General features: G+C 38.9%; 1 protein-coding gene across 1 annotated transcript in view; it reads right to left on the reverse strand.

Annotated features, from left to right (window-relative positions):
- LOC135226535 (alpha-mannosidase 2-like) overlaps window positions 1-26,815 on the reverse strand; it is a gene marked incomplete in the record, with an annotated part of 784,965 nt that continues 758,150 nt past the window's right edge. The window contains 5 exon segments of the mRNA XM_064266188.1: window positions 1-164; window positions 7,592-9,844; window positions 9,977-10,290; window positions 11,417-11,550; window positions 19,449-19,621. Of these exon segments, the coding sequence (XP_064122258.1) occupies window positions 18-164; window positions 7,592-9,844; window positions 9,977-10,290; window positions 11,417-11,550; window positions 19,449-19,621 (3,021 nt within the window).

Genomic DNA, 26,815 nt, shown 5'->3' on the forward strand with positions numbered 1-26,815 from the left:
TATAAAGATGTGTAAGTTTAATCAGCTGGGGTTGGTGGAGGGGGCTGTGGGAAAGTGAGAGTAAGGGCACGGAGACGGTGGTGGGGGATATGCAGCTCTGGCAAGGTGGTGATGGGACCTTGACTACTTGTTGCTGTGAGGGATGTCAGTTGTATACTGCCAACCTGGAAATAAAAAATAATAATGAAAGCAACTGCTGTTTGAAGCATGTTACTACATACACAGTTAATATAAATATGTTGTCTTTATATAGGACAACATGTGACGTGTTAATATAAATTTATTATTATTACTTTCTTATGCTTCTAAATTCTCATGTAAACCAGTTGTAAAATTCACAGGCTACAGCCTGAAAAGAGTAAAATTTGTCCATTTTCACACGTCAGTCATCTTCAAAGGACAGTCAGGGAAAGGATATATGGTTGAACTTGAAAACTCCTAGAAGATCTTTGGATGAAATCAATCTAAACCATAAATACTACTGCTTTGTTAATTACAAATTTATTTAGTAGTTTAACTGAATCAATTTTAGTTAAATATAAATTAATGTAAACCATAATGTAAAACTTTTTTTTGTTTACAGGGCTCAAGATGACTTGGAAGCAGTGAAACAGGTCATTGCATCACTGAATACGTATATGCATGAACAATGATACTCTTAATTTTGCACTTTACAAGTTGATCCTAAACTTTGCCTGTAACTTGTAGAGTAAGAGTTTTCCAGGGATTTGTATTTGCTTTATCTCAACTGTAATTAAACTTCAAGAAAGTTACTTTCATTTAAAACATATTGATACTTCAACTTCATAGAACTTGCATGCAAACGGCTAAAACACACTTATGTGTCTACTGCCAATAGCATCTTGCTACAAAATTTATGGAAACAGAGGTATGAAAGCATCATTCAATGGCAAACCATACAGATGGACATTTATTACAGCAGATGTTACCGTCGCACTACTTGGAGCACACTTCCTGAAGGCGCATGACATTCTGGTAAATGTATCCAGACAACAGCTCAATCAGAGAGCTGCCCCTATAGCCCCATCACTCCAAGGACAACAACAAACTCCACAACGGGACCAGAATGCTCTTATCATCTTCAAGAATTTCCTGAAGTATTCAAGCACTACCTCCAGCATAGCCTAATGTGCCCTACAAAACACCATGTCAAACATCACATCGTCACCGAGGGTCCCCCAGTAAATGCAAGTTTCAGACAGCTGGCTCTGGACAAACTGGCGCTCACAAAACAAATATTTCAAATGGAACTGGCAGGGAACTGACAGGAAGCCTCCAACCCAAAATCATCTCCCCTCCAAATGGTACCTAAAGCAGAAGGTACATGGCGGCCCTGTGCCAACTGCTTGTGACTTATTGTTAAAATAGTACCAGACAGGTACCTCTTGCCTAATATTGTGGACATAACTAATCAGCTCGAAGGAACAAGATTTATTCACAAAATTTGATAGCTCCTCAGTGGCGTGATCGGTATGGTCTTGGCCTGCCACCTCAGTGGATGCGAGTTCAATTCTCGGGCATTCTACTGAGGGGTGAGAGATGTGTATTTCGGTGATAGAAGTTCACTCTCGATGTGATTCAGGAGTCACGTAAAGCCGTTGGTCCCGTTGCTGAATAACCACTGGTTCCATGCAACGTAAAAACACCATACACACACACGCACACAAAATTTGATCTTCTGAAGAGATACTACCATGTCCCAGTAGCAAATGAAGACATAGAAAATGATAGCAATCATTAATCCCTTTGGGACGCACACTTAATTACAGCTGTCTTGGCCTTCAAAAAGCAGTGGCTTTTTAATGGCTTACGGACGACATCCTAGGAGAATTACTCTGCTGTGTTGTTTATGTTGATGATATTCATATTTTCTGCCAACTATAAACAGCACATTAATGATGGAAAACAAACCCTTGAGAAACTAAAAAAAATGGACTACTATGAGATTCAGGGCCTCTGTAACATGGTTTTTTTGCAATAACTTTTTATCTATGCATTTCATAAATATAACGCTTATTAAGAATACACATTATATCTACACATAAATTTTGACTGTATTCTGCATTACGTAGGTTGAATAAATTTGGTACAGGCAGTCCCCAGGTTACGACGGGGGTTCCGTTCTTGAGACGCGTCGTAAGCCGAAAATCGTCGTAAGCCGGAACATCGTCAAAAATCCTAAGAAAACCTTACTTTTAATGCTTTGGGTGCATTGAAAACTATGTAAACTGCATTCTTATGGCATTTTTCATAAAAAAACCTTCAATTATTGATTATTTTGCATTTTTGGTGTCATATTTCATCTGCCAGATGAGCGTTGTAGGCGTCGTAACCCTGGAACATGCGTCATAACCCTTGGAAATAATGTCTGATGAATATAATTGAAAAGCGTCGTAACCTCGGAACGTTGTAAGCCAAGACTGTCTTAACCCGGGGACTGCCTGTACTTATAATGTTAAAGTGACTTTTTTTGAAGACGGGCCAACTTACTCACAGAAAAGGTTTCGAACGCACTCGTTACATAACTTATGACAGCATTTCTTCCCTCTTTCTCGATGGATGATTGGCTATACGTAACGAAGGCTAGACCTCTGGCAACAATGACATAAAAATGTAAATACAAGCAAAGCAGTACACCAACAAAATATGTTAATAAATACAAAAACACTTCGATTATTAGTCTAACTCCAAAATAAGTTTCCTAAGAAATTACAGTCTACTTTATAGGTCACAATCAGATTGACAAGATGTAGGGAATAGTTGGTAATTTTCAAAAACATAGTAGACAAGCTTGATTTGATAACTGCTATATCCAATGTCCAGCAATTTTTATTTATTGGCTATCTACCTATTTACTAAAAAAAAAAAAAAAAAAAAAAAAAAAAAAAAACCGTTACTGCATTTTGGCTTTGAACCTTCACCAATAATTGTCAGAATGATGAATTCATGAGGCTCCACCCACTTTGGCCTCGTTATAATTCAGGATAACAATGAAGGCTATCATGGGCATTGTTGGATTAGAAAATTTAACTTCTGGCTATAAAAACTCATTTCTCAAGCAGTTGCAAAGTGCTAAATGATCCTCAAGGATCCCAGCAGTTGGCCTAAACGTTTAATTCATGTATATTACTGCTATTACTACAGTAGTATTACTACGCTAGCACAGATACCCCACCCACATCTATGTATCGTTCCACCATTCATAAAGTCTTTGTCATGGCCACGGGCTTTATCTTGACTGTAAAAAGTTGCAAGTCGTAAGACAAATGCAGTTTTGCAACCACGGGGAAAATTCCAAATCCTGTTAGCCATTATTGACTGCTATGGGTTTCAGAGCCGATGGAATAAGGTGAATTAGTTTCTGTCTGGTGGATGGGCGGGGCAACATTTCGTCGAATGTTTACCTTACTTACGTAATGAATGTTTTTCGACTCTTGGCTCGTAATCATTGGCCATGGCATCGGCTGGATAATTTTTACTTTATAAAAATTAAAACTATCAGGTTTAGGTCATTGATAATGCTGCCAAAATTTGTGTGAGGTTGTAAAATATATATGTCAACTTTCAGCTACATCCGATGCTTTGATAAGGAGCAAAGTCCAAAAAACTGTGTCACAGAGGCCCTGAATCTCATAGTAGTAGTCTGACAAGATAAATGTGCATGGGCAAAAAAATGCAGTAGAATTTCTTGGTCATCAAACAAGCTTTGAAGTAGCTAAACCTTTCCTGACGAAGGTCCAGCCATTACAGAGTTCCCAAGGCCAAGAAATGTTAAATCACTTCAAGTGTTTGGTGGCATGATCAATTATTACCACTGTTTTATACACACCTCGGCTAAAATGATGTCCCTTTGTACGAAGTTTAAAAGGAAAACCCAAATCATTATGCTGGACTGATAAGCAAGAAACAGCTTTTCAAGCACACAAAAAAGCCCATGGTTCTACAGCAACACTAATGTTTCTCTCTCCCATAGGACCCTTACACTGACCATAGATGCAAATAGCACATCGATGGGTGCAGTACTCCACCATGTTACAGATGATGGTCATTGCCCATTAGCATTCTTCAGCAAAAAGCTATCTCTCCAGCGGAACAGAAATACGTACTCCACATTTGACATGGAACTGCTGGCGGTCCATTGCACCATCCGAAATTTCAGGCATATGCTTGAGAGACAGCAATTCGTGGAGCAAACAGACCATCAGCACTTGGTCCATGCCCCAGCAAAAGAGACAGATTTGCTGGTCAGCACACCAAAAATGACAACTATCGGCACACTCCGAGTTTTCCTGCACCATCAAGTACTTGAAGGGCTCCTCCAACAGCACACTCGGAGTTTTCCTGCACCATCAAGTACTTGAAGGGCTCCTCCAACAGCACACTTGGAGTTTTCCTGGACCGTCAAGTACTTGAAGGGCTCCTTCAACGGCACACTCGGAGTTTTCCTGCACCATCAAGTACTTGAAGGGCTCCTCCAACAATGTCGCAAGTGCCCTTTCCAGAAGCACAGTTAATGCCTTCCAAACTGGGATGTCATATTCCAAGATTGCTGTAGCCCAGAAGGATGACCTGGACCTACAGCAATTCTGGCGAGAAAGTCCCACCCTCTCGTAGAGGGATTTCACTACAGAAGACAGGGAAACGCCCATTGCCAGTGAAATGAGTGGCGGACGCCCTCACTAATATGTACTGCTGGCCTCAAGGAGAAAGGCTTTCAGTCTCGCCCATCAGGCTGCTCCACCGATAAATTTGGTGGGCAATGAAGATGAACATTAAGAAATAGGATTGCGAATGTCCCTCCCAAATGTCTAAAGTCACAAGGCACACAATATCAGGGATAGGAGAATTCCGAACAACCAACTGTCATCAACTGAAGTACCAGGTGACCTGAGGCAACACCTGTCAAACAGTAGGCTGCGGAAAGTTGTGCTAAAACTAATCAACTGGTTCAGCCTACACATCAACAGTGATATGGGGCCTAATTATTTCATGTCAGCTCTATGGAGCTCCCTTGCTACCAGCCTCGGGACAAAATTAAACCATACAACAGCCTACAACCCAGAAGATAATGGTATGGTAGATCGGTTCCATCACTACCTTGAAGCAGCGTTCACTGCCAGATGTCAAGACGGGAGTTGGAGAAAGTAGTTATCATGGATTTTACTGGGACTGAGAACAGCACCACACACAGCACTTAATGTTTCACCGGCCGAGGCACTCTATGAACAATCATAAGCAATACCTGCAGATGTATTTTAAGACCCAAGTGAGCCCACCACCCACTCCAGTATCCTAGAGTGCTGTAGAAAAATCATGCCAGCAAGGAAAACATCCATCGCGTCTAAGAAAGCCTATGTCCCTGCAAAACTCGAGCATACAAAATATGCTTTTGTCAAGATAGATGCACACTGACTCCCCCCTCCACCGATTACTCAGGACCTCACTGCATCCTGCAGTGCAAACCTAAGTGCTATAAGCTGTCGCTGGATGGAAGAATGACCTGGATCTCGGTGGACACTAAAATAGCAGCATATATTGCGGAGGATGATTGAGAGAGAGAGAGAGAGAGGAAAGAAGGAGGAGAGAAGAGATAGAGAGAGACGGAGAAGAGACTAGATGAGAGTCATTCGAGAGAGAGAGAGAGAGAGAGAGAGAGAGAGAAGAGAGAGAGAGAGAGCTCCTGGAATTCACCATCCAAAATACCAAAAATGCAACCAAAAATGCAAACTCCTGTAGAACTTCGGGTTTCCCCAAAACATAAATCGATGACTGATGGCTGAATCAGTGATGTTTATGTATTTTCAAGAACTATACATAGTATTTTATTTGTAAAACAACAATCAACCATGAATGTAAAACATATCATGCTTTTGAGTCATATGTATGAGAAAACTCTTCTAGTCTTGGACAAAGATTTATTAGGTGTTTTTCAGGTGTGAGAAAACACAACTGTTCATAAAAAATTATGCCCTTCTTGTTCTAATGTCATACACTACTTGTCCGTTCATGGAAACCAGTGTCTTGTCCGAATTCTGTAAAAATAAATCAGTTAGTAGTTGACCATGTCTCTGCCTACACTCATCCCATCCTAAACTAATCCTAAAATAAAAAAGGGAAGTGCTTGGACATCGGTCACTTGAAGAATGCTTCACCACGGCTGTGTGGCATTAGTAGGGCTGTTCCGCTTGGTTATATAGCCTGTGTCACTTTTAGCCAAAGTCATCTTGAATTCTATGCTTTCTTTAAATGTCCATGAATGATTTCATTTAAGCAATAATATTAGTACTGCTGTTATCTACGAAATAGGTCCTTGGTCTTAAAAAATGAGAATGAGCTATTTAAAAGGTTTTTTACAGGCTGGTATTGGCAACAGGAAGGAAAATACAAAACCTCTTTGGGCAAGTTCTGTATAGATGAAGCAAGATCTACATACCACATACTCGTATTCTTTTTCTGTAACCCACAAAAGGGCTATGAAAATATGTCTGTCCTTTAGAAAAAAACTTTCGAGTTATTTCCCTAATAATAATAATAATAATAATAAATAATAATTAATAATAAAATAATAATAATAATACATAATAATAATAAATAATAAGCTAATAATAATAATCATAATAATAATAATAATAATAATAATAATAACTAATAATAATAATGGTATAATAACCTAGCAACTGGCCAGCATGAACTGGCAATGGCTGCAGAGGGGAGAACTCGAGATGGAAACAGAAGGAATGCTAACTGAGGCACAAGACCAGACCCTAAAAATCAGATAGTATGTCCAAAGAACGATAGATGGGAATACATAACATCTCACCCTTATGCAGGAAGTGTAATATGAAAAACGAGACCATAAACCACATAGTAAACAATGTTCACTGGAGCCTGTGCAAGAAACACCAGCTAACTTGCAGTAATAAGTGGTACGAACACCATCCTGAAGTAGTGATAGAAAACGATCAAGCAAAGATCCTCTGGAACTTTGGTATTAGAACAGATAGAGTGATATGCGCCAATAGACCAGATGTGACGTTGATTGACAAAATAAAAAAGAAAGTATCACTCACTGATGTTGCCATACCATAGAACAGATTGATAAGTATCAAAATCAGAGAGAGAAAAGACTGATAAGTATCAAAATCTGAAAAAAGCAATTAGAAGGATATGGGAAAGGCCAATGGAAATAGTACCCATAATCATAGGGTCACTAGGCACGATCCTTGAAAACGAACCTGGAAAAACTAGAAGCCGAAGTAGCTTAAGGACTCGTGCAGAAGAATGTGCTCCTAGAAACAGCACACATATTGAGGTAGGTGATGGACTCCTAAGGAGGGGAAAAAAATCCCAAGTCGAATAGGATGATGGATAGACCAAAAAGAATAATATAATAGTAATAATATTATTATTATTATTATTATGATTAAATACCAAATACAGTTAAATTAAAATTAGCTTGTAATATTGACATCAAAATATGTGACTACATACAGGTATATCATCAAACTAATGTTAGCAAAATGGATGAAACAGGGATTAGTATGGAAAAAAATTTACAATGAATTCTTACCTGTAGGGTGAGCTCTGTACCAGGGAATGGAGAATCATTTAGGCCACTACAAGTCTCTACAGCAGCTGATGTGGTACATGAAGGTGCCTGATTGTGGAATATCATAAGGGCAGCTCTGGATGGTAACAAACTTGGGTACTGAGGCTCGGGTAGAGTTCGGAATGTCATCAAGTGCAGGGGACAAGGCAATGGTCGAGTTATCAAGTGTGCCCCTGAATTAAGTTGATCAGCATTAAGTCCTTCGTTGATAAGTGGAATTGTGGGGTAGTTCAGGTCATTACTCAAATGATGAGCTGCTAGGGAAAGGCGAGCAACGGGCTCTGGCCCTTGGGTATTCTCCACTAAGAGCCAGTAACGCCCAACAGTGCGTTTCTGGTCAGTCACACCTTCCCCCATACCTCTGGCGTCATCATAGAAAGTTCTCCTCTCCACCATGACTTCTAGCCATCCCTGTTGCCAGGCAGCAGCACCAGTTGCATGGTCTGTCAGAAGAGTCAAACGTCTTCCTGGACCACTGTCTTCAATCATAGTGGATGATGTTATTGGATAATAGTTTCCTTGTATACCAATACGCTGGACACGAACACGTTTTTGCATATTCAAACCACTTTGGTCAGTGTAAAATGTAGGCTCAGCTCCATTGTCAATGTCTGTCATAATGCGCATAAACATTTCTGTCTCACGGAAGTGGGGAGGAAATCCAGGAGTCTCTGTGCTATTGTATTTTCCCCCTAAATTGAATGTGTTCTCCATATAAACTGCTGAAGAAAGAGGTTGATGGGCAGTGTGGAGAATACGTGTTGTATGCATCAGTACAGCTCCAAACATGACACTTAACTCTGATGCCACAGGACCAGAGTGAATAAACAAGCGAGGTTTAGCTCCTGAAAGAACATCTTCTTCCGGTTCTCTTGCATTAGGGTCGGGTTTGAATAAGTAGGCACCAGACTTGAACTGTGCTGAGGGATACGCAGCATAGCGTATTGCGGTCTGGGTAACGTGACCACTAGTTTTGTCAGTTATGGAACGGAGCATTCCAGTTGTACCATCAAAGAGTAGTTTGAGGTGATCACTTTCAAGCTGAATGTCACCTGGCAGGACATCACGTGTTTCAAACGGAGGGGAATAATTCTGGTCAGGGGCTGGAGCATAGTTATTGGAGTATACGGAAGCCCTGTTGTCCATGGTACTGTCGTGAGTGCGATGAATACTATATGTAATAACACTCAGTGGGGGCAAATCTGCAACAAACAAGAGCTCATATTGGGTGGATAGAATGGCCATACCATTACCAGTATCATTCCATACTGGATTTATCTGAATAGGAACCTCATGACCATGCTCATCAGTAACTCTTATATCAAGGGTTGAAATCAACACCTTGACAACTTCATATCGACGTTGACCTAAAGAATTAAACATCACCATTAGACGAGGCTGATCTCTTGGTACCGTTATTGGCAGCTTACGAGGCAATCGCTCGTAAGTAGACCGCTCAAAGTCTGGCTGAAGATGGTGAAGGGGGGCAGCTCTGTGGTCTAAAGATGCCATCGCTCCGGGTGTCAACAGGAGTGCCTCTGCTGCCTCTCCTGCTAAAGCTATAGTGTCATGGAGACCCTCATGAAGCTTGATGGCATAATCGTGCATCACGTACGATTTTGATGTTCCAGTGATTGCATCATGATGCTGGAATAAAGCCAAGTTCCTTCTGGCCCGCACTAGTTTTTCATAATCTTTTTCTAAGAGTTGTACAACCCGAGCCTGACCCTCTTGAACAGCCCAAGCATATGCCCAAGTATACAGAATCTCGGCAGACCGTAAAGAAGCTTCTAACTGACGATCTAACACTTTCCAATAAGGCCTAGTAGCAAAATAACCACTCCAATAAGCAGGACGGCCTTCACTAAAGATATCACTATACACAAAAAAGTCACCTTGAAGACTTGGGTAGTCACGCATTCGATTTTGCACCTCAGCAAAGTAGTCTTTAAGCGTTCCAAATTGAACATTAGCATGATATTTAGGATCACTATTAATAAAGTTTAGCAGTCGAGAATAGCTAGCATACTGTTGGTCCCACTCGGTTGCATGATCATATCTAAAATCATCCCCTATAGGAACAAGAACAACATTGTGCGGGTAGAGTGACCCTGTGCGCCCATACTGCTCCAACAACAACTCTGCTTTTTGTTTCACATTATGATCATCTATTGGCACTGACTTTATAGTGTACTCGGTGTATTCTCCAGGCACCTGCAAATAGTTGAAAAAGTTACAATTCTCCAGTTACTATATGACAGGTTTCACATTAAAATTTACAGTATTAGTTGACGGTAATTTAAATTATACTCAAAGGCTGGAAAACTGCGCTTTTGTTGATCTTACCTTTCGAAAGTCATATCCAAGGCAGATCTGTGGATGGGGGCCACAGGAATGTTTTATAGAGTATATATCATAAGGTCGGTTGTGACAGAGAATATCGCTGTCCCCTGTAGTATCCCAGACTTGCCGCCAATGGAAATCTCCCAGCTGCTGTTCAGCTAGCCACTGCTTCCATGCATAGTGTATTCGCTGAATTACTGTGCCTTTTAACCCTGACTCATGGAGTAAATAAGGCACGGCAGCGCCATGTCCAAAGGGATCCACTGACCAGCCGCTTACCGGCTGCACTCCAAGTACATTGGATAGCCATTGGTGACCTGTAGAAATATTCCTTTTTAGAAATGCGTTTCAAGATTACAAATACATGAGATAAAACCACTTTCAGTAGTCTGCATATCATAAGTATTTTGATAATCTAATATCCTTGAGAATTTAACTCTAGGTTCAAAGAACTCATTGTCTAAGTTCCCACTTTGTTCAAGGGAATAAGATTTAACAAGCATTTTTACACAATTTTTTTTTTCATTGCGAAAAAAAAATACATAAAAATGATCAGTCATATGTGTATTTTCTCTCGGTGTTAGTTCATAAAGGAAATACTCAATAAACTGCAAATTGATCACGTTATATGCCCAACATTAATGACTTAAAAGTGTCCTTAAATATATAATAATCATCAAATTGCAGTCCCCAGTAGTCGTGAAACCTAGAAACCTCAATAGAACAGTTCCTCTCACTAACAAAGATCTTTGAGGGAGAAAATAAAAGGATGGCTTAGTTGCATATACTATATATTATCTTTCCAAGGAATTTAAATTTACAGAACCCTACTTAAGCAGTACGCTGTTCCTTTGAATAACAGGTATTCTCATTGTTTTACTGCTATTAAAGTATTTCCTCCTTTTATTTGGCAACAATTATTTAAGGCTTTTGTGATGCCAGTTTTACCACTTATGTCAAACCATCCAGTTACATGAAATGTTTTGTTCATACGCAATTCTGTGAACCAAATTAATTTGAAAAAATGTATGCCGAAAATGAATTAATTTGAAAAAATGTATGCAGAAAATGAAGTTCATGAAAATCAGCAACCACATCATTTGAGGAAGTGATAAGATTTCACAAGATTTTAATAACTAGGCAATGTGAATTACAATGCAAAATAGTATAGTACAGTGCGGTGTGAGACTGTCTAAAGCTGGATGTTCAGGTAGAGTGATTACCTGTTATACTGTGACTACTGTTATCCATGAACAATTTTAGTTAAAATATTACTGGTATGGAGATGAGTTACTTCAATAACATGTACGAGAAATCCCTAAGATTTTGAAAAATTTTACTTGATAAAAATTCCAGTTATGATTGAAGAACAGAACTAAATGAAGCACTCAGGTAAGGTGCTTTGTGAACTAGACCCATATATTAACACGCACTCAAACATACCTTCAATTAACTGATCAACCATGGCGTAGAGGTGAACATTGGCTTCATCTGTCATGACCCAGCCACCTGTTACAATTTCTAGACGCCCGGAAGATACCAGCTCTTTAAGCTGTTGTCTCAACGTGGGATGCGCCCTGCAAAGACGGACACAAATTAGCTCATCATTACCACATTTCTCAAACGGTAGATCAAATTGTCTTGGTTATCTCCTAATCCAAAACGACCTTCTTTGTGTCTTTTTAGGTTTACAAGGTTTTGTATGAGGTGAAGTCCACACCCAAAGTCATGGTTAGCCCAGAATGACCTTAGATTTTTCAGCGACTGAGCCATGTCCCTGGCTTCATACATCCACCAGTCCCTGACCATGAGCCCTATTCAACTTTCTCAAAATGGCTACCAGCCAATATATCTCAAGTTTCCAGGCTAACATGATTTTGGGATAATTAGCTGTATAACTCCTAACTCTTTGTGGTCTTCTCCTCTCAAAAACCAGAGAAAAAATAAACAGTCGGTCAGTTATGTTTGGCTTACTAATATGTTTCTTTTTATCAATATTTACAAGTTACACCGAGGAAACGTCAAATGGCCGTGAACTTGCAAAGCAAACTTCCAAAGAAAGAAATACCCATATGTGAGAGAGGAAAACACAACAATGTGGCAGGAGTTAAAATGAAAATACGTAGTACAATAAATTATATAAATTACATATTAATAACCTACATCAACAGGGCCTGGAATACACTAACAAGTGCTACAAATAAACTAGCGGAATAATATTATGTAGAACACAGAGTACTGAGCCCAGGCCTGTCGAAAGCCAAAACACTAAAGCTCGGACAAAACCCAAAGTTTTCAAACATGGTTTATATCAGAGGTGCATCGGAACTTTGTTGAAATAACCGGCCTGAACCGAACTTTTATTTTACATCTAAGCAGTTGTCATAAGGCTTACATTTCTCAACTCTAAATATTTTCATTTATTTCTAATCTTGATATTTTTCAACTTTTCTCTGACATAAGTTCATTAGGAGAATATGAAGTGGTCAGTAATATACTGTAGTTATCTTTTAGTTATCTTTCAAGTACTTTTATTGGAAAACATGCAGGATACGTTGTCGTTAATTATAATGGATAAGAATTAAGATCAAGTCTTTATCAACCAATGGTAGAGGTGCAGAAAAAAGTTCCTTATCCAATTATATACGGAAATTGAAATCTGACTGTACCAAATTTATAATTAATCGTTATGCTAATTAGGACTTTTTCTTCACATTTTCAACCATTTATTGGTGAAAAAAAGTATTCCTTTTCGTAATTAATATACCAAAGCATGACTGTAATAAACGAATTTGCATTTATTTATTTGCTTGGATCTGTGAGCTGGAATCGAGGAAAATACTTTCTGGCAACTTTGGCTAACGCGGGAAAAAGTAGTGCAGAATCTCTCCGCAATTTCATTAGGTCTTGATCCTTTTCAGCTGTTTCACTGTTAGCTTGCTTATCAATTTCATCAGTGACTTCAGTCACTGCCTGCCTCTCTATCTCTACTACGCTGCCGTTTCAACAACCTATTTGTGCTACAATTCCTGCATTTCGTTGTCCTTTTCTTCATTGGAGCATCTCATGGAAGTCGCCACTGAATTTCTTCTTGTAAGGCGTACATCGGTTTTGGCAGAGATTCAGTATTTTCTAAGTAATTGCTCCCTCTGTCCATGCTACACTTCTCCACATTGCTTCTAATGTCATCTAGTAGCCTCTCTCTCTCTCTCTCTCTCTAGTTCCGGTACAGCCCTAGTTCATATGACCGCCACCTGCGTAGGGCCCCAGAGATATAGCCCAGAAACCTCAAACCTATAGGCCTAATACTTCAGCAGTCAAACTGTTAGTCAGTTATCCATCTTGAATTAAATGATCGACCTGAATTTGTATTTTCTGAGCGTTTATGAATTACGATACTCCTTGTTAGATTTAGAACATTTACTAAATATTTTCTGAGCATTTATGTTTTTGTTTGTTTATATTTGTATGGTGTTTTTACGTTTCAAGGAACCAATGGTTATTCAACAACGGGACCAACGGCTTTGCGTGACTTCCGAACCACGTCGAGAGTGAACTTCTATCACCAGAAATGCACATCCCTTACCCCTCAGTGGAATGCCGGAGAATCGAACTCGCGACCACCGAGGTGGCAGGCCAACACCATACCAGCCACGCCACCGAGGCGCTCTGAGCATTTATAATTTATGATCCTCCTTGATAGATTTAGAAAAACAAAATATTTCCTGAGTATTTATGAATTAAGATCCTCCCTGTTAGATTTAAAACATTTACAAAAGTGAGCAATTATTTTATTCAGTGTAAAGGTAAATATGACAGACAACAAAATTTTCTTTTTTATCAACCCCAGTCCCAAAGAAAAAAAAAATTGTCGTTCAGTCCAGAAGCAAACAATAGGTCTGCCTTTTTAAAGAGCAAACTAACTAAAACAGGTCAAAAAATACGCCAGTATGATCCTCAAGACTCACTGGAATTTTTTCCTTCGATTAGGAAAAGGGTTTTTGGGGGTTCAAAACACAAGTGTGAAACATCTTCATATGATTTCGAATGTTTCTCTCAGGCCCTGGAAGGCTAAAAAGCTCGTTAATATGCCATTAATTCAATATGTCTGCTATTCCGCAAACGCATCACTGAGTAGTTCCGTGCTTAGAGGACGCATGCGTAGGCAATTTGGTAAGTGGGCTATAACATGCAGACACAGAATCCACTTGGGAAATTAGAAACATCCTTTCAATTCCCTTGAATTACTTCCTCATGAGATAAGTTTGCGAACTAAACGCAGTACATATAAATATAAAACAATAACATTTCAATGACACCTCGACTTTCAGAATGCATCTAATGTAGTATATTTTTCGAAGACACAGGAAGAGGCTCAGACGCTTTTCCACATTGCTGTAAGATGGAGGGGGGGGGGGGGGGTAATTAAATTTCGAGTCGGTCTCTCCAGCCAAGTTAATGGAATATGATATACACGAGAACGGATAACATTCAGGTTTGAATGCATTATTCAATCTGCTCAAGACAGACAAAGAAATGAACTTGAAAATAGTTAATTTTGCTGGCTTTTCATTCTTGCACATAAAATTTAAAGCGTTCTCGTTCTGACCAGTCGTGAAGTATATGTTTGAAGGTCGAACCCACTGATTAAAAGGTCGAACACTGAACGGGGAAATGGCAGCACTTTCAAAAGGTCACACGCGGCATATAAATCCCAGGTGACCTATGTTTGTTTATTTGTATGGTGGTTTTACGTTGCATGGAAGCAGTGGTTATTCAGCAACGGGACCACCGGCTTTACGTGACTTCCAAACCACGTTGAGAGTGAACTTCTATCACCAGAAATACACATCTCTGACCCCTCAATGGAATGCCCGAGAATCGAACTTGCGGTCAATGAGGCGGCAGGCCAAGACCATACCGATCACGCCACTGAGACGCTCAGGTGACCTATGCCTTGTGCAAGCAATAAAGCAAGAAGCCATCTGGTCTACAAGGTCTAAACTGTTTCCACTAAGCTTCAGTACATTCATAAACCCTGATCAAGATCGTAAATATTAAGATTTTTTTAGTAATAAGTAACAGGGTACTGTCACAATAAAAGAGTTTAATTTTCTGTCAGATCAGCTGCTTATTTCATCCACAGACGTCGAGATTTGTTGTCTTTGTCACTATAACTGTACCCTGGAATTCATTTGGTACTTTAATCACCGTAATCAATTTTTCAGCTTATGAAATTGATGAAATTTGACGTGAAAAGTTCTTTGCAAATGGAATATTTCGATGATTTAGCATCTTGGTAATTGCTAAATCACTTTCAATTTTTCAGCTTATGAAATTGATGAAATTTGATGTGAAAAGTTCTTTGCAAATGGAATATTTCGATGCTTTAGCATCTTGATAATTGCTAAATCACTTTGATATAACTGCAACAAACTTGAAAATTAATCTGTCGACAAATACGCTCAAGAAAAACTTGAGAGTTCATGATAAAAAAAATGTCTACAAAACGCTCTGTAATATTGAAGGTAACTGAAAAAAATAGCTAAAAATACATGCATAGGACTCGAGTGTAGATTCTCTTCATATTCTAACCCAACTATACAGAGCAGTCTTATCTTTAACGATAATTTTTTTAACTCCAGGTATCATAGCAATATGCCTCGAAATTCATATGATTTCTGGTGATAGAAGTTCACTCTCGACGTGGTTCGGAAGTCACGTCAAGCCGTTGGTCCCGTTGCTGAATAACCACTGGTTCCATGCAATGTAAAAAGACCATACAAACAAACAAACATATGCTGTCTTATTAACAAGTGTAAAACCGATTCCTTGATGAAAAAACAAATATCACCAGAGTTTTACGATGAAATGAATCGGTGATTATTAGCGGATATTTTACTTTACTGACAGGACAAGAATTATTACACTATTAAGAGCTTTAGGCCAATGGCAAAATAAATAAATAAAACACTCGTAGCTCAAGAAGGCTTGAGTTTACATTACCCAAAACACAACCAAAACGTTTTGTTGATCCTTATGAAATCCAAAGTCTTACCAAGTGGCTAATATTCGTCAAATAGTTTAAAGATTTTTTTTTTTTTTTATCTGTGAATGACCGAACTGTTCACTTGATACATTGATTGAACATTCTGTCTGTCATACTTTACTCGGTTGGTCTTCATTCCTGTGGAATTCTTGCGTTGTCAACTGAATACAACCTTTACACATTTCCTAAAACTTTGAAAGCATTATGAAATGTTTGTTTTGAAAAGACAAATACAACAACAACAACAATAATATATAGATATATATATATCATATAGACTATCTATATATATATATTAATATATTATATATATATATAAAATTTTATCTTTGCCTCCGCGTGATGAGAAGAAGAGAAGAAGAAGAAGGAGAGAGAGAGAGAGATAGAGAGAGAGAGAGAGAGAGAGAGAGAGACGCAGGCAAACCGATTAAGAAATTCACGAATGCCGAATTACCGATATATACCCACTTGAAAGAATCGCAAACTTCCAGGGCCCGCTGGGGCCTCCTGCTCAGAGCGTAAACTTCCGAACTGCCGCCAGATATTCTTCCATTTTTGTCTGTAGTTTTGTCCTGAACTTTATCTTGATAAACTTTTTAGATACCGCTAATCTTCCTTCCCCTTTCCCTGCTTAAAGCTCATGGTATATTTCTCTCTCTCTCTCTCTCTCTCTCTCTCTCTCTCTCTCTCTCTCTCTCGTCTCTCTCTCTCTCTCTCTCTCTCTCTATCTCTCTCTCCTCTCACTGATCCGGGACCTGGGGGAACCCGACCAAGCTGTAAGGTCTGTAAGGTCTGTAAGGTCTCTTCTTCTTCTTCTTCTTCTTCTTCTTCTTCTATCAATAACAGCATCTTGCTTTTGAATTCTATTCTCCACCCTCAACTCAAGGTTCAAGAAATACTCCTATTCAATCCACAGATGAGATGTCTTCTTTTACATATAGAGTTTGGGATATGTAAGTAAGAAAGTAGGAAGAAGAAAAAACTACAAGGCGCGCAGAACAAAGGGTGGGGGGGGGGGGGGGGTTCCCCCTTTGTCCTTATATCTTACTATCAAAACAAGGAATTTGCATAGTCACCACAAAACCCCCTACAATGGAGAAGAAGAACAATATAGTTTGCATAAGTAAAAATAGCTCCGGGTAAAAAGATAGTAGAGAGAGAGAGAGAGAGAGAGATGAAATTTGTAAATCCATGGGGCACTTCGTTGTTTCCTGCGCCATTGAGTAACTTTTAACTTTGCCAAGGTTTAGGTTATTTTTACATAGAAAAGCTCACGAAAGGTAGATGAACCTGAATCTCTAAAATAGCGACACTTACGCTGATAATTTTGAGAATTTGCCTCATTAGTTTCGACCTCAGGTTTGATATATAATTTTGGAAATATGATGTTTCCTCAGATTTATTCTCTTCCTGAATTAAGTGATGGAAGAGATCGTTAAAATACGGCCTGGCTATATGCATCGATGGCATCTTGTTCTGTCACGGACTCTCAAAATACTATTTCTTGTTAATAGGACCTGTTTTCGTACCAGTCAGAAAGACGTTCGTTTTCAATTTCTGAGCCTTTGTTACATTTTATTCTTTATTTTCCCATGCTCCTCACAGCATCTTTAGAAGGAGCGGGGTGAGAGAGAAACATCAACATTATTTTTTTCCTCCGAGACAAATAATTAAACTTGGGTGAAAATAATTAAACTTGGGTGAGAAAGAAACATCAATATTATTTTTTTCCTCAGGGAAAAATAATCAAACTTGGGTGAGAGAGAAACATCAATATTATTTTTTTCCTCAGGGAAAAATAATCAAACTTGGTTGAGAAAGAAACATCAGTATTATTTTTCCCCCGAGAAAAAGTCAAACTTGGGTGAGAAAGAAATATCAATATTATTTTTTTCCTTCCAGAAAAATAATCAAACTTGGTTGAGAAACATCAATATTATTTTTTTCCTCCGAGAAAAATAATCAAACTTGAAGTTACAGGAAAGAACAACAGGTGCATCAGTCAGAAATGTAAACTATTCGTAACAAGGGGACCCTGGTATTCTATTCGTTTCAGAAACGTTGTGGACCATTGCTTTTTTTAAGAGAGGGGACGAGGATCACTGGAAGGTAGTACACAGGTATACATACAAAAAACTGCAATATTGCTCAAGCATGAAAATAAAACACATACTATATAACGAAATGCAAAGCATGAACGCCTCTCATTAAAAAGTGTAAAACACACTCAAAGAAAATACAAAAAGGCTATGCAATGTTGCTTAAGCACGAAAATAAAACACATACTATATAACAAAATGCAAAGCAGGAACGCCTCTCATTAAAAAAGTGTAAAACACACCTTTCAAAGATATCGCAACGAACTTCCATTTCTTCACAAATGGGAGCAATATAAAAGCTACGAGAAGTTACCATGCGCAGCGAACGCACCCGAAAAACATAAACAAAGGAAGTGTCTCTGAGCTGACAGGTCAAGGTGAGGAGGAGGAGGAGGAGGAGGAGGAGGAGGAGGAGGAGGAGGAGGCAGAGAGACAGAAAGAGAGAGAACCAAGACCCAGCTCCGAACAGAACGAGGAAGAGGCAAGCGGGAGGAGAGATAAAGGAAATCCCCAAAGCATCAGAAGCATCTACGAGGCGACAGGAGTAATGTTAGATACAGAGGGGAAACGTCATTTTCGAAAGCCGTGATTTACGCGCCCTTCATATTCTACAAATAGACTCGGCTGGGGGCTCGCTGCGATAAGGAAGCAAAAATGCCATCTGCTTTGCTTTAGGGAGGAGGAGGAGGAGGAGGCTGGAATGATAACGGTACGAGACCTTCTGCATAACAATATATTTTTTTATTTTTCATTCTAAGAAGGTTTGTTTTTGGATTTCATTCACAGTGGTTCTATAAACAGATCTAAACAAAGAAACAACCCAAAATGAGAAAAGATGTGAAAACAGAATTAGTATTACCTCTAACTGAGCAACTGCACAACCTTTCAAGATGTCCATCAAATTATAAATAAATTAAGGATCTCAAGAAATATGCTTAAAACTGCAATACCTAGCTTCCACTGAAATTCTTCAAGTCTCAGGAATACAATACCATAACTGATTTTCGTTGACCCATGGAAGAGGAAGATCTTCAGGTCATATCTGACCAGTTTTTTAAAAAGTGCACAGGCCAGTAGGACGTGCAACATAATGCCATTTTGTACGTGGTCGCCTGAAAATATCATATCAGACAAGCAAACGAAGCTTGGGCTTAATTATGAAAAAATGCAAATCAACTACTTGTTCTAGGGACAAAGGTTAAAAAAAAAGTCAGGGAACAAAAGAGTATATGTAGGAAGGCGTGACTTATTGGGTGCTACGTGGTCGCCTGAAAATGGCCCGTCACACACACAAACAAACAAACAAATAAACACGTGGCTGACTTACCTCTCATACCATAGGGAGAGGAACGAGATTTCTGACCAAATGAAGGTCATGTTGTTGTGGACCTTCAGCTTGTCTATCATGTTTTGAAGGATCTTGCTGGTCTGGTGGAAGTAATATTCCTCGTAGGTCTTCAACCACCCAGGATCGTTATGAGAGTGAGGCATCAAAAATACCTGCAAAGGGAGAAGGTGGCGTTAATTAAGTGGGCCAAGTGGCGAGTGAACTTTCAATTCGTGTCGTCGACTTAATTAAGCTACCTTCATAATTTGGAATTTTGGGTAGAGCCGTAGCAGCTGGCACGTGCATGAATTAGGAAATAATATAATTATTACATCCATGTGTTTCTTCAAAGCAATATTATATATATATATATATAATATATATAGATATATATTATATATTAATATATATATATAATATATTGCTTTGAAGAAACACATGGATGTAATAATTATATTATTTCCTAATTCATGCACGTGCCAGCTACTATGGCTCTACCCAAAATTCCTAATTATAAAGGTAGCTCAGTTAAGTCGACAGGACCCAGCAGGTGGGCTACAATGCATAAAATATTTTATTGGTATTTATTTGGTGTATTTAAAACTTTCTCAAAATTCTTAACCTAAGCCTTAATTATTCCTGGTCAAGGTCTCCGTAATTTTTCAACATTGTTAACTGCGCAGTTACAAACATGAAATTTTCTTCTAATAAATCACATGTATTTAACATAGAAGTTAAAAAAAAGTATTTGAGAAGAGGACGGAAGGAGGGAGGGAAGGACACTCGCTTGGTTTGATGGAGCCAGCTCTCTCTCCTCAAATTCGTCCGAAGAGAATCTGACTTTGGCTCGATAGAGTCTGAGGGCCTCGTCCTTTTCGAACAACAGGTGTCTGAATTCAGGTTCTCAGTCTCTCAGTCTCTCTGGGTAGGGCCCACACCCAGGGACGCTTAGGAAAGGAACTGGGGATTTTACATGTTATACAATCGGCGATTTTAATTTCTTTTCATTTTCTAAAGCAAAATGACCTGTAATCTGAATTTCTAGATGGAGCCTGCTGTTTCCGTGTGTGTGTGTGTGTGTGTGTGTGTGTGTGTGTGTGTGTGTGTGTGTGTGTCTTTGCCAATTACTGACCTTCCAGAAGTATAAATAACACTATATTTTCAAAGCCGTTTCCACCAAGTATAATTTGTTTCTATATATTTCTCTACGACGTACTTTTCAAAAGAGTTCCAGTATGAATGAATAATGTATGCAGTCTCAATTTTCATCCAACTTCATCACATGTCCAACAAGATCCGATTCATAAATGTATAAATGTCGAAAATGATGAATCCCGACTCAAAACGAGAAGCTGAATAATACATAAACCAGCGCTTAACGTCAATTACACCGAGCACATTTGGAAACTGGTTTCACGTCACAGTTCCGGGAAGGAATACTATATAGTCATTTATTATTCAGAACGCACATAAAGCCATATTCACGTAGAATAAGCCAATAAGGCAATTTACTTGTCGAAGAGCCTGTCGAAAGGGGAAATTCAAATACGGCAGAAACTGAAAATAAGGCAAGATTTCCCGAGGGACAACATTTAACGGAAGACTCATTCCATTTAGCAACTTTCCCATAAATGGACTTTAATACCGAAGCCATTTTCGAACTTACGGAGCAGTGGACACTACAATTCAAGTGTTCAGAGTGATTTCCACTGGTTCGAATCCACCCCCGCGAATAAATATCTTCAAAAGTCCCGCTCATAATTTTTTTTCGGTTTAGATTTCGTGTCAGTAAATGTTCTTCGTCTGTCAAAAATACGTAAAATAGCTTTTAAATGTTCTCTTAATTGTTCTGCTACTTTCCTTTACTCATTTTCTAAATTTGGGCGTCTTGTTATCCGATACTTCACAATCAACTTGCCTTCATTTACTACATTATTTTTCACTTCAGATGAATTACACCACACATACACCCACCCACATGAACACACAAATATTATATATATATATATATATATATATATATATATATATATATATATATATATATATATTATTGAATATACATATGCAGCAGCGCATTTACAGTAATACGTGATTATAATCGCTATGACCTCCACTTCACCGTATTCAAATGAACGTGTTACAATACAGAACGGAACAGTAAAACGCATAATGACGTAGGGGGAGAGGGGTGGGGGGAGGAGAAGATGGGATGGGAGGTGGGGCATTGGGCCACAACGAACCCTGAGAGCCAAAAGAATGAGTGAATGAGCAATGTCAATCGCATTAAGAAGTAAAGGTGATGTGATTTTGAAAGCTTCGTAACATGTGGTTCACACAGTCTTGCGTGCCGCCACCCCGGCCCGGATAAAAGAGGAGAGTTAAGCTTGCAAGAAACTCTAGCGGTCTAGAGCAAGCTGTAATAAGGTCGCCATGTCAGAATATAGAACTCAGGCCGAAGGCCACGCTCTGGGACCTATGAGGTCAATCAGCGCCGAAAGGGACACTGACAGTAGAAAGGTTTGAAAGGCGTAACAGGAGGAAACCTCAAAGCAGTTAGTTGCAATGCGAAGCAATTTTTAGGAGAGGCTGGAAAGGAATGATGGAAGAAAGAGAATATGAACGGAGGCACAGTAAAAGGAAGGTCGTCATGACGCACCTCCTCCTACAGGAGAGAGACGTCAGCGCCGGGTGAACAAAACGATTAAAAGAGGATCACATCCTGTGAAACCACGACTCCCGCGGCTGAGTGACGCCGCCGAGACGCAGGTAATTCCGTTCCCGTCGTCACCGGCGACAGGGGGCGTCAGTCGTATAGATTGGAATCGTATCGACCTTTTCTTGTCGGAGAAGTGCTTCTTTCTTTCCTTCCTTCCTTTCTTTCTTTTTTTCTTTCCTTTCTTTCTTTCCTTCCTTCCTTCCTTCCTTCCTTTCTTCCTTCCTTCCTTCCTTCCTTTTTTCTTTCCTTTCTTCCTTCCTTCCTTCCTTCCTTCCTTCCTTCCTTCCTTCCTTTCTTTCTTTCTTTCTTTCTTTCTTCTTTTTTCTTTCCTTTCTTTCCTTCCTTCCTTTCTTTCTTTCTTTCTTTCCTTCCTTTTTTCTTTCCTTTCTTTCTTTCCTTCCTTCCTTCCTTCCTTTCTTTCTTTCTTTCTTTCTTTCTTTCTTTCTTTCTTTCTTTCCTTCCTTTTTCTTTCCTTCCTTCCTTTCTTTCTCCCTTTCTATCTTCCTTCCTTCCTGTCTTTCTTTCCTTTCTTTCTTTCTTCCCTTCCTTCCTTTCTTTCTTTATTTCTTCCTTTCATTCTTCCCTTCCTTCCTTTCCCTCTTCCCATCTTTCTTTTTCCCTTTCTTTCTTCCTTTCTTCCTTTTTTCCTCCCTTTCTTTCTTTCTTTCCTCTTTTTTTCTCCCGTTCCTCCTTTTTTCTCCCTTTCTTTCTTTGTTTCTTCCTTTCTTTTTTCCTTTTTTCTCCCTTTCTTTCTTTCTTCCTGATGATCGGTGGTTAATCGTTTTATGTAATCGAGCTGAACTGCTTGTCACAGTTGATCTAAACCGTGAGTGAACGATAAATAAATATATGTATTCGATAATATCTGCATACGCAGTGCATGGATGTATATACATACATAAATACATACATACATACATACATACATACATATATATATATATATATATATATATATATATATATATATATATATATATATTGTTTGGACCCTAAGATTTGGAAATCTCTGAATTTCACGCTTCGCCGTAGCCGAGACACTCAAGCTTTGCTTTCCTGTCAAAATACGAACGAATGAACACGAAAAAATATACAGTATGTTTAAGCAACGGTCAATGGTATACGGGGAACGTAATGCTCTTTTCAAATCCTATTTGATGAAGGCTATTAAAAGGGGAAGGCAAAAGACCAGGATTAAGCCTCGAGGGAATCTGAAGAAACATATATATTCTGGTCTGGTGCATAAAAAAAAAAGAATAGAATGTAAGTTCCCAGTTATTCTGCCCAGCCAAAAAATGGTAAAAGTACTACAAAAGACAGGTCACGGACTTTATTATTATTATTATAATATTATTATTATTATTATTATTATTATTATTATTATTATTATTATTTCAGTAGATGAAACACATTCACATGGAACAAGCCCACCAAAGGGGCCACTGACTCGAAATTCAAGCTTCCAAAGAATGTATGTTTCAACCTCCCACCGCGGACCCCACACTGCACAGTAACTGATCACGATACAGCGCCAGTGATTTGTCATCGTCTCGGTGGAGGCACTAACCACTATGCCAGCGGAGCAGTTAAAAGATAACGATGCAAACTAACAAACACAATCGAAAAAAATGACTAATAGTAATTCATACATCCTTACACAAGGCATCTTTTCACGGGACTAATTATAATCAACAATCACCTTTCCATATAAGATTATAGACAGCCTGAGCAAAAAAAGAAAAAAAAAAAAGAGAGAAAATAGAGAGAGAGAGAGAGCTTCATGCATGCAAGAAGTTCATAAAGCTTAACCAACTCCTGCGTCATATTAAGCAACAAGCAACGTTACTGAAGTAATGAGGAAGGCTCCGGTGCTATCGTATTATGTGCAGAAGGGAGAGAGATATCGGTATAAACTCTACGGGGAGAGCACAGATAATTTCAGCTCGATCGATGCAATACGAAAAGAAAAAAAAAGAGAAAAAATTAGAAAAGAAGGTATTTCATGTTTTAGAGGCTTTTTTTTTTTTTTGTTTGTTTGTTTTTTTGCGGGGAATTGTGATTTGCACAGGAATAGCGACGTTGTTTTGATAAATGAATTTATTTAACGTAGTCGTCATGTATTTCTGTATGAAATTCTATTTCATAAATTACCGTGATTATTTCTTTACGCGACTTTCTGAGAAGTAAATTCATTATATGCATTTTTTTATTCTCTTTAAAACCATTATTAGCTAAAATTCACATTATTTACTAGATACAACTATACTTAATTAAAAATAATAAAACAAAAATTCATATTATTTACTATATGAAATTACACTAAATTAAAAATCAAGATTTAAAGAAATCCATAAATAAAACGCATGAAAATTCATGGTTTTTCCAGCAAAATTCCATGAAAAAACCGCGTTCTTTTACCAGAGGTTTGCCACCCCCCCACCCCCCCGGTGAAAACCCGACGCAAATCCATTATTGCATTATCATCAATTCAAGAGAAACAAAGAAATGGAAGAGGGGGAAGTGAGAGAGAGAGAGAGAGAGAGAGAGAGAGATCCCAGTCGTACTTAATAGCAACCATTCCTCAAAGGATTAACAACTAATTAATCCCTTAAGCCCTAATGAATGATAAGTGAGGGACAGAAGGGAAGGGCGTGTTCCATATCATTACCATTTCTCTCTCTCTCTCTCTCTCTCTCTCTCTCTCTCTCTCACGAATGAGACTTATTCTGCCCAAGACTGAACGGACCGGAGAATCACGGGTAATACCAATTTAAAAGTTATTTATTTTGGATTGAAAAAGTACAACAAACATTAGACGAGGTTCATTCATTCATTGAGAGAGAGAGAGAGAGAGAGAGAGAGAGAGAGAGAGAGAGAGAGGCCCTTCCGTTTTGATGGTAGACACTTCGACTCATCTCCAAGTGATTCTTCCCTTCTATTTTTCTAACTCTCTCTAATCTCGCTGCCACCCACAACAGTCGACTAATACCTGTGTACAAATGCAATGCTTTGGTCAACATTGGTACCGTCCGGTTCGAGTTGAGTAAAATATAGAATTTAGGCCAAAGGCCAAACATTGGGACCCATGAGGTCACTCAGCGCTGAAGCGGTAATTGACAGTAAAAGGTTTGAAAGGTGTAACAGGAGGAAAACCTCAAAGCAGTTGCACTAGAAATCAATTGTTAAGGAGAGGGTGGACAGTAAGATGGAAGAAAGAGAATATGAAAGGAGGTACAGTAAAGGGAACGAAAGTGGTTGCAGCTAGGGGCTGAAGGGACACTGCAAAGAGCTTTAAGTAATGCCTACAGTGCACCCCTTGAGGACCGTCCGGTTCGAGAACCAAACACGGGTCCCTGAGTTTACGAGCTAAGAGAGAGAGAGAGAGAGAGAGATAAAAGTACCTCCACTAAAAGAAATATATTGACCTGTTGTTATCTTTATAAAAAATTAAAATTCAAGTTTACCCTCATTCCCGTTTTCTCTGCGTCTGTAAATTATGGAGCAAGATCATTCCTAAAAGTCAACCGATCAGTCATTATTTGCTGAAGAAATAACAACATTCCTTTATAGAAGGGTTCTTGACTGACAACTGAAACCTATATATATCCCTTTCACTGACCTCAACCGGCTGCTGCCTGGTTGGACCACTGCTAACTGACCCTTTATATAATTACACCTCCTCATTTCACCCCCTAATCTGCCACATTAGTCCTCATTTCCCTACTCACATCCACAATCCCGCCCATCACGCCCAAATATCGCCCATTACTTCTAAATCCCGCCCCGGAGCAGCCAGATTCCGCCCATTTGAGATAGATCTCGCCCTATTCATATCCAATTTCGTCCGGCGACGATGCTAAAGCCCATTTCTCGCGTTGCAAATGGGGTCTCCCCATTCTTTCATTCTTAAAACTATTACTTGCGCGGATCCCACCCATTACTGTGAAAACGTCAAGTAACGCTACTGAATCCCCAGAAATGATCTCCCATTACGGCCATAAACTGCGCCATGGCTCCCAATTATCGCTCATTGAGAACGGCAGCTGGTTCCGGTACACGACACGGAATATTTCTCTTTCTCTAACAAGGAAGCCGACGGCGGAGGCAACCGCTATCCTAATATCTAGCACAGTAAAGGAAGACGGGGCAACCAAATGCCCTCATCTAGTAGCCCAGGCTTGATCGACCGTAACTACAACTTGAAAAAGGTATAAGCATGGCTCGTTAATCGCTTTAGTTATTCAAACAATGATAACACACTGGTAAACGTGTCTCGCTGTGACTCATGTCCATCGTACCAGAATGACTGCAATGACAGCATTCGACTCATTACCAGGTACTAAAGCATTAATCTCTCTCTCTCTTCAACTTCAGTTCACGAACGTGAGTCGTAGCTGGTATAATCAGTAGACCTAGGATTTTATATATATATATATTAGATATATAATGATTAATTAGATATATTATCTAAATAATAATATATATATATAAACTATATATATCAATATATAAATCTATATAAATATATATATATTAATATATATATATTATCGTATAATATAGATATATATACAACACGAGCACTTATACTATACTACCATAACTGTAACATAATTCAACAAACGCGGTTTTAACCCAAGTCGCTCAA

The sequence above is a fragment of the Macrobrachium nipponense genome, chromosome 14 (genome assembly GCF_015104395.2).
Source record: "Macrobrachium nipponense isolate FS-2020 chromosome 14, ASM1510439v2, whole genome shotgun sequence".
NCBI lineage: Eukaryota > Metazoa > Arthropoda > Malacostraca > Decapoda > Palaemonidae > Macrobrachium > Macrobrachium nipponense.